The sequence below is a fragment of the Arachis hypogaea genome, chromosome 5 (assembly GCF_003086295.3).
Source record: "Arachis hypogaea cultivar Tifrunner chromosome 5, arahy.Tifrunner.gnm2.J5K5, whole genome shotgun sequence".
In the NCBI taxonomy this organism is placed as follows: domain Eukaryota; kingdom Viridiplantae; phylum Streptophyta; class Magnoliopsida; order Fabales; family Fabaceae; genus Arachis; species Arachis hypogaea.
Genome location: NC_092040.1, coordinates 10064661 through 10079831, shown reverse-complemented (window position 1 = coordinate 10079831; position 15171 = coordinate 10064661). Strand labels below are relative to the sequence as shown.

General features: G+C 30.3%; 2 protein-coding genes across 2 annotated transcripts; both read right to left on the bottom strand.

The window, feature by feature from the left end:
- Positions 1-7626: 7626 nt before the first annotated feature.
- Positions 7627-8850, bottom strand: LOC140184554 (uncharacterized). The gene is made up of 4 exons (XM_072236514.1): positions 8671-8850; positions 8395-8592; positions 8212-8292; positions 7627-8097 (listed from the first exon to the last, which is right to left on the bottom strand). Exons 1-4 carry the CDS (start codon positions 8767-8769, stop codon positions 7912-7914), a joined length of 564 nt encoding a protein of 187 aa, XP_072092615.1. The 5' UTR covers positions 8770-8850; the 3' UTR covers positions 7627-7911.
- LOC112803244 (replication protein A 70 kDa DNA-binding subunit A-like) lies at positions 8734-10626 on the bottom strand. The gene is made up of 6 exons (XM_072236513.1): positions 10242-10626; positions 9894-10161; positions 9692-9791; positions 9380-9589; positions 9121-9256; positions 8734-9022 (listed from the first exon to the last, which is right to left on the bottom strand). Exons 2-6 carry the CDS (start codon positions 10087-10089, stop codon positions 8786-8788), a joined length of 879 nt encoding a protein of 292 aa, XP_072092614.1. The 5' UTR covers positions 10090-10161; positions 10242-10626; the 3' UTR covers positions 8734-8785.
- Positions 10627-15171: the final 4545 nt, after the last annotated feature.

Below are 15171 nucleotides of genomic sequence, written 5' to 3'. Positions count from 1 at the left end.
AAACTTGGCCTCCTTTGCAACAATTTGTGTATTTAGGTTCAGTTGCTTTGTAGTGCTTGTTTGTGCGTTCATCATACCAAAAGAGTGCATTACAATACTCACATTGATGCATTGGATCTCCAATGCTCAAGTATTCAGGACCTATAAACAAATAATTAACATATTACATAGTATTCTAGACAAAATTCACTATCTTATACTAAAATAGCCAAAGTCACTGCACCTGAGCTTGCATTGTTATGTGTTGTTTTGGGCTTGTTTTTCAACAGTCTTATAATACTTGTATCTGTTTAGCAATGCTATATAAAGTGAGATATAAACATAACAAAACTTTTAATTTTACTCATGTTGAAAAACTTCTAATACCTTTTCCAGCTTGTAGTGTTCGTGTGTTGGATCCTACAGCTGGTGGCGATGTCGTTGGTCCCCTAATAAACTTCCTTTGCTCTACTGGGTCAATATAAATATAGTATATTATTCAAATTCTAGACTAAGTACAATTTAATCAGGGATCATATATATAATATAAAACCACTAAACATATATTAAAAAAATTGAATTGCCTGAAAACTCATTGCTGCACCGAAATGAATTAACCTCCATATTGTTCATTTTCCCTATGTCTGGATTTGTACTTTGATTGAGACTAACTTCTTGTGTACTTGTTATTGAGCTCAAGTCTAGTTCAATAATGCTAGAATCTCTCCTGCCTAAAAATACAGATATTTATTATCGCCCTCTTATTTGCAAATACACTTGTCTATTAAGCTTTGATAACAATAGTGGAATACCTCCCGCAGATTTTTTATGAATGGTTTGCCTTTTTCCAGCTAGTTTCAAAGCTCTCTCTCGTCTGGCATTCTTGGCATCATCTGTGTAGATTTGAAGTATTAACTACTTTGCTTAATGATAATGTACAGTAATTGCATTTTCAGTTATAATGCATGAAAAATATTGTCAAGATATAAATGATTGTAACTACAACAACCACCATGAGTTAATGATGGTCTTTGTATCATAGAAGTAGATTTATCAAAACAACCTTAATATTATTTTTGCTAATATAAAATACCTCTTGAGTCAGGTGTCTTGCTTGCTAGATTTCTTTCTACAGGAAAACCCAAATTAGGTTCGTTGTTGACCGTGCCTTCTAACCTTATGGAAGTTTGTATGCTTGTGTCACCATTTTTCCAATAAATATTATTCTCTTTTCCTGCAAGGTAATTTTTATATAGTTGTATGGAACCTGATTGAATCGGACGCGCATGGCTTAAATGTATTAGCAATTTCCATGGTGTCAAAGTATAAAGTTATTATTTAGTAAGAGTATTAGTTATTACTTGACAAAGGAGTTCCCATCATATGATTTAGTTCACTATCTCGAGATATTGTCGGTCCCATTATCTTCTTTGTTGGTGTCCTAATATTATCATATAGATCCGACACATCAACTTTCCTCTTGTTCTTTAAATATGTATGTATTTCTCCTGAAACCAAATATACAAATTATATTATCCTCTTAGAAAGTTTGACATATCCGAACACAATATGTACTTTGTCAGCTGGCCATGTAATGAACCTAAAGATTTAACGATTTTTAAACCAATAAACATCATTTTGCATTCTGTATTCATTCTTCTATAATCTGAGTTTTGTTCATAGTATATTTTAAAATAAATGACATTAATAACCCATATGCTTATGCACGAATATGATACCTGAAGAGGATGTGTCTGAGTTTAAGTTTATTGTTTGAAGAGGATTTCTGCACTCCTTTTGAGAACCAGTGTGAACTTCGTTTGATATCCTTGCCTTCTTCCTCTTCTCTTCAATAATAGCTCTCCTTTCTCTTCTTGCTATGGAAGCATTTGCTTTTTCCATCTTTTGTATATTCTCCATGTTAAGCCAGTGTTGATGATTGACTTAAACAACCAATGTTCACAAACTTTTTTTTGTTAGTATTACATGAGGGGTAATCGGGCAGATAATATGATGGAACTTTCTTGGTATTTGTGGGATTTTTTGCTTCAAGTGACCAAGTTCTATCACCTGATGGCATAGGTGATTTTAATTGATACCACTAACTTATTATTGAGTATTGGTAATAGCTATTGGTAGGAATAAAAAACCGTTCGGTGACATAAAGTATGATACTCCTTAATAAGCTAATTTAGATAATCAAATGAAATTTTACTTTTTGCTCGAGTCAAATTATAATTGACATTACTAATTTGTTTATATATTTAAAAGATGTTTAAAGGTTTTATAAGTATTGCATAGAGTTTTAATGGCAAGATGCGAATCCATATTATGGAAAACCATATAGATGCCTGTTGAGAATGGTTTATCCTCATAAATCCTATAGGTTATTAACCTCCTTTTTCTAAGTATATATATTGCACATCTGATGGCCTGAATTCCTTTAAATTAACAGAGGTTCATTCTATATTTTTTATAATCTATGTAATGGATTTGTTATATCAATTTTATGAAGTTTATTTTGCTATTTTAATTGGTTTTTATATATAAAGACATCGTCAACTGTTTGGGATGTGAGGCTGATTAAGAGATAGTTATCTCTTCATGATGTTAATTTAACTTTTGACAACATATTAAGGTCCAGAATACAGAAATACTTTTCTAAAGTCCCAATGAGAATGAAAACTTGTTTGCATAATTTTTTAGTTGTAGTATACACATGCATATATTCCATCAACACAGGCTGCACATTGTTTGGCAGACTCCATTAACCCTTTTATAAGGCTGGATTACTAACAAAAGGTAGCAGTTTACTTAATATTGGTGAAGCATTACTCTTACGTGAACAAACTGTAAAATAAAGCTGGCTCAAAACATGAAATTGACAACCATAATAAAAATTAAAAACATTGCCATAAACATTTAACTCCAAATTACACACACATAGAATAGTAGAGTAGAACACACTAATATATGGAGGAGGTTTCTGGAAGTGATTCAAACTGGATAGAGTCCTTGCAAGTGCATAGAAATAGACTTAACATAAACATTCTCGTTCCAGTTCCTATGGAGAAGATGCTTCCTGCGGGCAGTCATGAACTTAAATCTTGATATAAGAAGATCTGTGCTCTCAGAGTCATTCGCACTCCCAAAGCTACCCCGAAACTCCATAACAGAAATAATGTCCTTTCCCACAAAGATAGTTGGGTTGTATGGGATACCAATTCCCGATACCTTGATCATTTTCTCCCACCCAAGTTTATCATTAGCTTTGGGAGTGATTTCCCAGACAACAACCTCCCTTGTGAATCCAATATTGTTATATGATATGAAACCAACGCCATTATTGAAGTTTGTGAGTGAATTATTTGATGATCTCACTTCATGTGGAACATTAACTTCAGAAAATAATCTGCTCTGCAGAGAGAAAGTGATTATAGAGGTTGGTTCTTCAAATCTAACCCCTTCCCAACCTATCCAATAGACAACACCTTTGTCTACAATATTCTTTGGGCCAAGTTTTTGAGTCTTGGTTTGGAAATTACCGGAGTAGGTCCACTCTGCTTCGTAAGAATTGTAGAGAGTCCATGAGAGTACTTTGTCTTTGTAGTGCTTCTTGTAAACATGCACTATGCGATACTCAATGGTATCAAGCACATAACTAAAAGCATATAGAGAGACCGCATGTGAGCAATGCTTTCTAGCCTTGTCAGTAACAAAAGCCATCCTCCTGGTGAGAGGATTCAATATCATAAGTGTAGAGTTGAAGCCACCTTGTGAAAATTTCAGACAAATGTTGCCCTGGTCAGAACCAATGAGAACATAATAGCCAAAGTTGTCTATGGGTATAGGAATGTTGAAATCGAACTGTTGTCCGCTTGCAACATCAACGCACAGAAACCACTTAGATTTTTCATCAAAAGGAAGATAACCAACCCCAATGATCATTTGCTTATCCCTGAGCTTGTTCTCCATGAAATGTTGTTTGACAAAGTATGGGCTCGATAGCTTGTGCCTCCATTTTTTGCTCAGCATTCTGCACTTCCCAACAGTTTTATGATGAGACTTGCTGAAAATTTTCCACAACAATTCATCGTTGATATGGGGAAGGGGGACTCTCTTGTGTGTAATGTCACTCATATTAGAAATGATTTTGAAAAGGCTTTTAGCTAGGTTAGACAAATGATTAGTAATAGATTTTTTGGTGGATTCATCCATAAGGCCGTAAATGACATTTATAAATGAATATCCTAATTAAGAAGAAATTATGGCGTTGTGCTGTTCTCTTTTATAAGTTATATTTAAACCTCAATAAAAGGTGGCACATGCACCTATATACATAATAACTGATGATTCTTATAGAAGTGTTTCATTCATCTTTTAAAATATCTAAATTTTTGTACCTGAACTTATTTTTTACCAACATTACAAAGACAAATATAATACATAAAATCTAATATTTTATCCTTTGAAAATATGTGATTTTTATTATGGATATAAGCTTTATAGAAATTACCACATTCTATTCTTAGTTTAATCTCCTAACCATCATTTTTTATTAACGCTAAATATGGACATTTTTTTATTAACTGCCATGACTTGTAGTATATGTCGAACAGTACCTTCTTAGTATGAACGAAGTAGTTAGAAGGCATATCTGAGTATATTACTTATAACTTTATATTATATTTTAATCATATTTTTCAGTAATAATATATCGGTCTACTATAGATATCTATACAAATTTTGTGATTGATTGGTGCACCTTGAATGTAGTGCCTATATCATCCTTATGGTTGATATTCCTTCCGAGTATAAGTATCACTTTTCAATATTATTTATAATTTTATGCAAACCATAAAAAGTAAGACATTATCAAATACATACTCTGCAACTATATTAGGAGATCAACTTTTAAAGCAATTTTTTTATAGGAAATAATATTTTCAAGCCATGTTCAACGGTCAAAAAGTATTCAGTAGAGCCATTTGGAATCACACATAATATTTTTATAAGTTTTGATTTTATAGTAGTTTAAATTTTTAAAAACAAAATATCTGACATTTTCCCCATCTGTATAATAAAATAATTTAGGAAATGGGCAAATACATGACTATATGCTCGTGTAGCTATATTATGAATTTTACCGGAACATTATATAATTGACAATTTATTTTAAATATATACAACTTCAAAAAATGATTTAGAATGCATTCATCTTATATTGACTGATGTGATGCTGTATTAATATTCCATGGAGTTGCTTTAGTGGATATAAGACATAATGTGGCCCATTGCTAGATATCTTTGCTATATATATATATATATATATATATATATATATATATATATATATATATATTCCCATTTTGTGAATAACTAATTCATCTTAGATGTAGTTCCTATGAGATACATTTGAAATATTTTACTCCTGAGAGACTTTTGTCTTATCAATCTTATTCACTTTTTTATGTAAAAATTATATCTGCTTTAACTGCAAGTATTTCACCTATTGTAAATTATCAGTGAGAATGACTTACAATAAATTTTTACAATTCTTTCTTCCGTCAAATTACATTTAGATTTAATTTAAATTTCTATGTTAATAACTCTACTTAGTACGTGCTATGCTAATGCATTTAATGGTTGAATTATCAATATACATAATCCAATATTTCAATATTGAATTAGGATGATTAAAATTGTCATGTACTTATTAAATCTTTTTTTCAATTCTTCCTTATCACAATCATGATTGTAATTTCCTAATATATTTAATGTTTTTATTTGCAATGCAACGATTGAAAAAGCCAAATTTGAAAATACCCATTTTGCTGTGATTTTGAAGAGACTTGGGATTAAAAAGAGTATATAAATTCTTACGATTCTGACCATACCTATCTAAGCTAAGTCTTTATTTAGTTGGTCCTTGTAAGTTGTAATGGATGATAGATAAATGATAAACACAAAATTTGTAAACACAAAACTTATTTAATGTGTAACATTTTATATTAGTCTGAGAAGGTTATTTTAACAAAAATAAATTAACTACTGGGTCATATAGCATCGCGTGATGTCCTCCTGAACCTAAGATATGCAGTTAATAGGGGTTGGCTTTATTTAACTTTCATCCTTTTAGATAAACTCCAAGCTTTGAAAATTTCGAATAATATATATTACTATGTAAAATCAATAGCACTTTACACAACTATCATAGCTCATTAAAAGCTATCCGATTATTGACCATAGGTTCAGCGGTAGACTGTCTTAGTTGACATTTTATAAATGCCAAAAGTGGTATCAACAATATTACTTTAATCTGTGGTGTTATTTGTTAGCAATGTATGGTAATGTATATTAAAAACATGTACATCGATAACCTCATTTAACACTGCTTTGTTAAGTTTTTGTACATATTGAAGACGCTTCTTCTTTACGCAATGTACATAGGAAGGACTTGATTATAATAACAATTAATAAATTTATCTTTTACTATCTATATTGTGTCTATAGCGTAGAAAAATTATTAGAGTATCCATCATGCTTTTTTTCATTGTATCTGGTTTAACATGTTTTTACATGTTTTGACCTTTCTTTTTCACGTAATGTACACAGGGATTACTTGAAATAAAGTTAGTTTTTTTATTGTATACTGTGGCTATATTTCAGAAAAAGCTTTAGGGTCTATACTTTACGTAATATCTCTTATACTATAAATTAAAATTGATCATGTGACCAACAAATTTCTTCATTGATAATAAAACTCTGATAGTTACATTTTAAATATTTATATTCATTGTTTTGAAATTGGGTTAAATTTAACATATAGATAGTTCTCATTTCAAAAATTTTACCTCTATTGCCAAAGTTAGTATATTAAATAGCTTAAATCAGATTAATTATTTGTCAATATCCCTAACAAATAAGTTCATAAAGGTCACATTTCACTATGTTCCAATTTATGGCATATTTATTTCATTTAATATATCTATTAAACAAAAAACATATTTAATCACTTAGGTACAACTCAAACCATATTTAGTGAACCCACTTTAGTAAAGATACATATAAGTTAGAAATTTAATATGAAACTGAATTATATGTATCCTTTCACCTATAAAAATTTGCGTAACATAGTCCATCATAAATAGATAGTTTATGTATTTCAGCTGGATATTGCTTTATATTATACCTGACCATCTTTTCTATTAAATTAAATTCTATTAGTGTTATAAGATAAGAATGTAATTGTATTTAAATGATTTTTTTATCCTTATCTACTTTTTGTTCTAATATCACGTGTAAAATACTATTTTGACTCAATCACGATGCATATAGTAACTTTTCATACGTAGTTTAGAAATTATTATATTTTAATATCTAGCATTTCATACATATTTCACACTATTATCTAAGTAGTTGTAGGGGCCATATCAAAATTTCATAGTGAATGCATACTTCTTTTTACTCTAATGTGTACATAGTTTATTTCTAACCATGTGAAACAATTTTAGTTGGTGTACATACCGAAATTAGCCATAGTATACATTAGATGATTAAATTCATTCAGAAGAATTCTTACTAAAAACAATTCTTTTAAGGTGTATATACAGGTACTTACTGACCATGTCAAAACAAAGCAAAGTATTTAGAAATAAAATTAGGAATCAATCAAGTTTCTAAGGTAAGTTCATCATAAATTGAATGCCACCTGACTAACCAAGTCTTACATGATAAAAAGATAATAAGAAAGTCATACAATTACAAAACACATAATTAGGTAAGTTCATCATAAATTGAATGCCACCTGACTAACCAAGTCTTACATGATAAAAAGATAATAAGAAAGTCATACAATTACAAAACACATAATTAGGTGACTGCAATAGAGTTTCTTTTACTACTCAAAATATAAATCAAATTTTCAATTACTCATATATCTGCATCAAGGTTAACACATTTCTGTCTCTTTCCCATCTTCCTACTGAACCTGTTGGTTGATAGCTGGCCTTCTTCCTCATCTTCATTCAGACTTAGAGGAGAATTCTTCAATCCATTGGTAATATTTTTGGATGGTGTTTTGTACTTGAGGGATGAGATGCACTCCTCCACAACATCCTATAACACATAAATAACAGAAAACTATCAGGTTAAACAATTCATCTTAAAAGCTGCCAAGAAATCTGCACTTGTTTGTAACAATATAAAAGAAAATAGATATTTTGAACATACCATAGAAGACTCAGTATCACAGTCAGTTTTAAGATTAGCCACATTTTCTGAAATTTCCAAATAGTTGTTGCAGCCATCTTCCTGTGTTTAGGGAATGAATTGGTCTGCTTAGATGTTACAGTGAATTGACCATGTATAAGAATATACGCTTATCGGTAGCACTAAATTGTTTAAAGAACTTACACTGACATTACTCGGAAGATTAGTAGACAACTCTTTGGGAAGATTTTTGTCAATGATATCCTCATCATCACAGATTTTCATAACCGTGTACACATGATCAAATTGATTAATGTTGGCTTCTTTGATATTTATCTTGAAAAGGACTCTTTTTTCCATCATGTTATCAAGTGTCTTGGGATATTCATCTCCCACTATAACCTGTACACAAATAAAACACTTCACTCTTGCTATATAGCTTATAGATAGCAATTCTTAAGAATAACAATAGGTGCTTACATCGTCCTCCATAATCTGTTCAGCTCTCTTCCCACATAGCATACTTGTTTCCTTGTCCCATAGTAGCAATCGGATGCTACCAGTTCCATCAAAAACCATCACCTCGACTTTGAACCTATAATACAAACAAAATACAAATGAACATGTATTTATTTAAAAAGTTCCATACAAATATTATACAAAAGAACCTTAGGGCTGCAGATCCATGTGTATGGTCACACTTCCCACATTCATATCTGTTTCCAATAGGAGTTTCTACTTTCTTTGGACATTTTCTACATGATTTATAGAACCAATCATCCTTCGTAACATTAATCGCAACAATACTTGCAGCAATCCAAGCTGGACCTTCCTATTAAGCCATATTAAAATGTCAAGTATTTTTGCATCAGCAACCAATCTAAATAGACATTGGGCAACAAAAATTTGAAAAAACATAGTTGTGATTACCTCATGTTGGATAAGGACTTCTTCAATTGTTTTCACTGACACAGCACCTTGTTTAAGCTCCTCAACCCCTGACCAAGCTGTTTTTGATGGAACTTGACTAATCCTCACAGAGGATGATGGTTCACCGCCAAGCAGCCTACACATTGGTTCAAAAGGATCATCAACTTCATCAACAAATATACATATAGACCACAGAATTTTTCATACAAAGTATAAAAGCAAGCCACTTTAGTGATTATATAAGATAGACTCAACTAACCTGCTCCTAAATTCAGCAACATCTTTAAGGTTGGAGTCTATGTGCAGCTGTGAAATGTCAAAATGGCTTTGGACAGATGTCTTGCCATTCCATCTGGTTGCCTTAAAATACTGGACCACAACTATTAGTGGCTCAACCCTTCCATCTTGCATGTGACGAAGTAGCTGGTCAACCATTTCACCAAATATAGTGCACCCAATCCTATTATTTCTGAAACATTATAAATATAAAAGACATCACATTAACTCTTTGAAAATAGAAATTTCTACATACGCACAGAAATATAGTTGTTATAGTGTTGAATGTACATACTCTAGGTCCTCCAAGATAACAGTCAGTCGTTTAGTCTCCTTTCCTTTGCTGGTGATCAACTCTTTTGGATCTTCTTTACCAACTACTTCACCAATCATGTCTAAAAAAAAAATAAACAGTACACACATTTGAGAGAACCATAGCTAGGCATTGCATTTGAATATGAAAGAAGTTGAACAACTATTTAATAAAACCAACTTACCAAACAATGCAGAGTCATCGATCTTCTCAACATTTAGTAACTCACGGATGGTTCTAAATCGAAAAGCATTTAGCGGAAAACTGGGATTCTCAACATGACTGACGATTGTCCTATGAATGAAGAATAATAAATACTTTCCCCTTGATATGTTACCCTTTTGGTTGTCAACAACAATGAAGTTGGTCATAATGTACATTTGAAACTGAACCAAGACACCCCGCCACTTGCTCACCAGGGATTTAGGGATCGAGACTTGCAACCTTGTGCCCTGCAGTTATTTGAATATATTTAGAACTTGCTTATATCACGCAAAATTTTGAAACTTTTGAATAGAGTAAATATATTTACCTGACTATCTTCAATAATCACTTCAATGGTGCCAACTTCTCCTTCATTGTATCTGTTAGGGAGTTCCCACACACGTATTACATATACTTTGAAATTCTATTGCAGTTTTCTTGCATTTAAATCAGCCAGGTAATCAAAGGTTTGAGACATTTTCCCTTCTTTTTTTTGTTTACTTGTGAGAATGATTTGTGCATGTAATTCTTCTTTCAGATGGGATTTTATATGATACAGATGGAAAGAGAGTACAAAAAGAGAAAAATGAAGACCTTTACTGGATCCTTGTCTTTTATTTTTTGTTGAAATTTGTTAGTAAATATTATTTTTTTTCTTTATCATATGACTCAACACGTGTCGGGTGAATAGATCCACCACTTGTCGAGCACCAAATCAACCACTAGTCTCCTATTATATATAGGAAGATGGAGAGACCCCAAACTTCACTTGGTCCCAAAACCATCGAGAAAGGCAAAGGCAAAAGTTGTGAGTTGTAACTACTACCACTTAGTGAACTATGAATAGATTATTTGCTTTTGCTGATGAATTTCCTATTAGGATTTTATGTTTTCTTTGGCATTACGAATTAAAAGAGCCAATAGTTGCTGCTAGAATGGGAGTCAAAGACGATTGGATCTTTAATCACTACACCTTTGAACCTCTTTCAGGGCACACTTCAACATCAAAATTATAATAATGCCACACAAGAAAGACTAGCACAAAAGAATTTCATTCCAATACCTAAAATAAAAAACAGTATAAAGTAAGATTAATTATTAAAGTGGTAAAGTAACAAATTTCATTTCCAGTATAGAACTCATTAGTTTAATTTATTAAAATTGATACTGCATGAGTCTAATCAAATAAAAAAGTTATCTACTTCTATGTTCTCTTTATTACACGAGAGAAGGGGGTGGCATTGTTGAAAGTATGGGCATCTATAGTCGCCATCGCATCTCACAAAAGAGAAATTTTGATGGAATTTTCCTTTTTACTAACGTCTCTGTCAAATGCAGATGCGAGCTTCCTAAAAGAATTGTTACGTTCACCGTCCAAATCCTCCATTCTTATCCAACCCTATAGTCATTAGTGGGAGAGGCAAACTTGTGATTGACATGCTATCCTATTATTACCATTAACAACATTCTTGCTGCCCACAAATATATCTTTTATATATAAAATTATTTTTTTTATTTTTTCTCATTTTTATTAATTATTTTAATATTAAAAATAATAGTATTAAAATATATATATATACACAAAAATAGTATATATACATCTCTCAATATGTATAATAAAAATGTTCGGTATTTTAAATTTAGTTATTAAAATCAATCATCAATGTATTTGTATATAAATATGTATGTGATTTAATTTATTTTTAATATATATTTTATATTAATAGCTGATTTTGATAGTTAATTTTAGTGTACACATAATATAAGTATAATAATAAGTTTAATAAAATAATTTCTAAAAACATTAGTACACCTCCATTTAATTGTTATGCTTATCTAAGTAATGAAAAACTATTTTACATTACATCATTTTCTAAGTAATAAAAAATTTAATTTTAATATACTAGAAATGTAAAAAAATTTACATATATATTTAATTATATATTATTGTATTAGTAAAAATAACTAATTTTGTTATAATTATAAATAATTATCAAAAAATGAATATGATTGAATTTTATTATTAGCGTATTAAACAAATTCATAATTTTGTTATTATATTTTTCAAAATGATTGTACATTAATTCATAAATAAGAGAAAATTCAGTGAAGATGATGATGATATAGGTAGAGAATTTTGATGACTTCATCGTGTGTTATAACTAATTTAATTATATTAATTACATTGGTGGCGTATTTGATTTTGCATCTAAAAGTCTAGAATAATGGTTTGCAAAAAGCTTCTCATTTGTTAACTTTTCATACCTTATATACACTATTATGAGTTTGAAAGTCTACATGACACGATTAGATATACTAATTATTATTAGTATTGAGTACTTCACTTTTAATTTCCGGTGCATTGCATTTTAGATAACCATATATGGTACAACTTAAGATTTAAGAACGTTGAGTTTGATTGGTGGACCAAGGACCCATCCTTTGCTTTAGTTCATTCATTACTTGGGATGAAAGAAGTGGAGTTCCACAAACAAAGCAAAAAAGTAATTACACACCAAAATTGTGGTCGTGGTCTAATGATCCTAAATGGATGCTTTAACGATCATGCATCCACCCATGGAGTTTGCAAAAAAGTAACCCATTCCTTTTTGTTTCTCTTTTAGTAAGAACTAAGAAGCCGATCAAAGTTCTATAACTATTTTATTTTCTGAATAATTAACTATCAATTTGATACCTGATTTTTTTTCTAATTAATTTATTCCTTAAGTTTTGGAAAATCAAGATAGTAGATCGCCCATGTTGGTTGCAATGCTTTCATTTAGCCTGCGTTTCTGAGAGATAAAGACACAAAATTGTGTTTGATAGATGAAACGTAAATAGAGATATTATATTTAAAGACACTGAATTAGTATATTTTATGTCTATTATGATAAGAAAGACACAAAGACACTAATAAAAAATACAAGTTATTTTTTATTTTTTTATTATTTTTTTAATTTTTTATAATTATATTTTTTATTATTATAATTTTTTCTTAAATTTTTGATTGAAAAAAATAAATTAAATTTTTATAATTTATTTTAATTTATCAGTAAATAAAATATAAGAATACAAAATTTTATGTCTCTATTCATTATGTTTTGTTCTTAATGTTTTATCTTATTCTGTTTTAAAAAATAAATGCAGTCTTATTATCTTTTTTATTTCACCAATCCTCCTCTCTATCTTTTTTCTTCAATTTCCGGGGAAAAAAAAGTAACTAGAAAAGAATATCATATGCAGAAGAATGATTCTAGCTAAAATCTTCACCCTGCTATAAAAGAAAAGGAGTTAGATGTCATAATTTGAACCCATCACATATGAAAGTTCACATTCTGCTAAAAGGAGTTTATTGTCATGATCAGATTTGGAATATTTAGACATCTTTAGTGTTTGTTTTTCTTTTCAGTATTTTTCTTTTTAAACTTTCATAAAAAAATAAAAAATATCAATCAAAACATATCCTTAATTAAGTTCCGGAGTATACGTAACTGAATGGGCTTGAATTTGAATGTGTAAGTTAATGTGAATATAGCTACGTTGAGTGCTGACTCAAAACTCAAAAGACAGTGATTGGTTTCCTCTTGGATGTAAAGCAAGAAAGTTGAACACCTTAAACAAATTAAAGGGCCCATTCCTGTGCCCAAAAATAATGCATTGTTTGAACTTTGAACTATAACCAATTTGAAAATTATAATACTGGATCAGATCATTACAGGACTTTAATTGCCATTGCAAAAGGTAGAGATTTACTGGCAGACGTGTCCATTATAAGAACTTCCACCATTGACACTAAGCAACTTGATGTGCCAACAAATATAATAATAATTTTTTATAAATGCAATTATATGAAATAAGTGATGGATTATCAAAATAATCTTAACTTCTCTCTAAGATTATTATGATTCATTCAATCGACCACTCTTTTTTGGTAATTGGTTGAAGGGATAAGGGCATGAGACTTCGGATTTAAACTTTGAAGCTAAAGAAGATGAGATTAATTAGTTTACACTTTACATCATCGTTTGTAAGTTAACAAATATTATTAAATTATATAATTTTTTTTTAAAATAAAAGAATTCAACACATTAAAGTAAAACATATATCAAATAGTTAATTTTAAAAAAATTTATTGTAAACCTCTTTTAGATATGAATCTACGTGATTCAGAAGGAAAGAACTTGCACCAGTATCTCAATTTGAATTTAAACGTGGATTTAATTCACACTTCATGTTCTAAGAAATATTTACTATCCGAAAAGAAGAAAAAATGGAGTCCTTATAAAAAAAATGCCTTGAGAAAGGGCAAATGTATAGAACCTTTTAATCAGATAATACTCTTTTAACTCTCTTCAAATAAAATCTATTCCAAACATATATATCATAGTTCTTTACTTCGACAGGATACAAATATCTAAATTTAATATTTTTAGATACTTTTTCAGACCTATTGTCGATACTAAGTAGCAGTAAAAAATTTGTATCCATTTTTCATGATATTATGCATGAATCAGATATATCATGACGAATTCTTCAGATTCCATTGTGGAAGACACAATAAAATCTGATAAGTGAGATTTCGAACAAGTGTTTAATAATTTTCTTCCGTCCGAAAAAATTTTTCATCAAAATAATGAATCACTATTGATATCGACACATCTAAAATGCTAAATATTCGGAAATTTTTCTATTCAATCTTTTTTCTTCTACTTGTTACTGGATATTTGTTCGTACACATCTTCCACTTTTTTATTTTTCATATTGGAAAGAAGATGGAGTATCACATGAGTATGAGAGTACATGGTGCTTTACGCAAGTGTGATGGTTTGGAAATCGTTGGGTCCGATTTTATGACTTGTAAAGAAATCGCTTGGTCCGATTTCTTTGGACCCAAAAAAATTTGAATGTAAAGCATGAAATCGGTGGGTCCAATTTCCATGCACTGCCTTCCATAAACCACAAATCGGACGGTCCGATTTGTGTTCCCTTTCAACTGCAATAAATCGAACCGTCCGATTTCTTCCCTTCACCTGAACGCCGTCACAACGATGTAAAACTCTCCCAAATTCCATAACCTAGCATTACACCAAACTTAGTCTCATATCAAAAAAAATTAGCCCACATCTTCTCCTTATTTTTCGATACGCTAATGAAAAAACAATCGCATTTCATCTCTAGTATAGCCATAATATAACGATAATTATATAATAATTATGTTATTAAATTACATAATTATCATTATATTATTCAAACTCGGA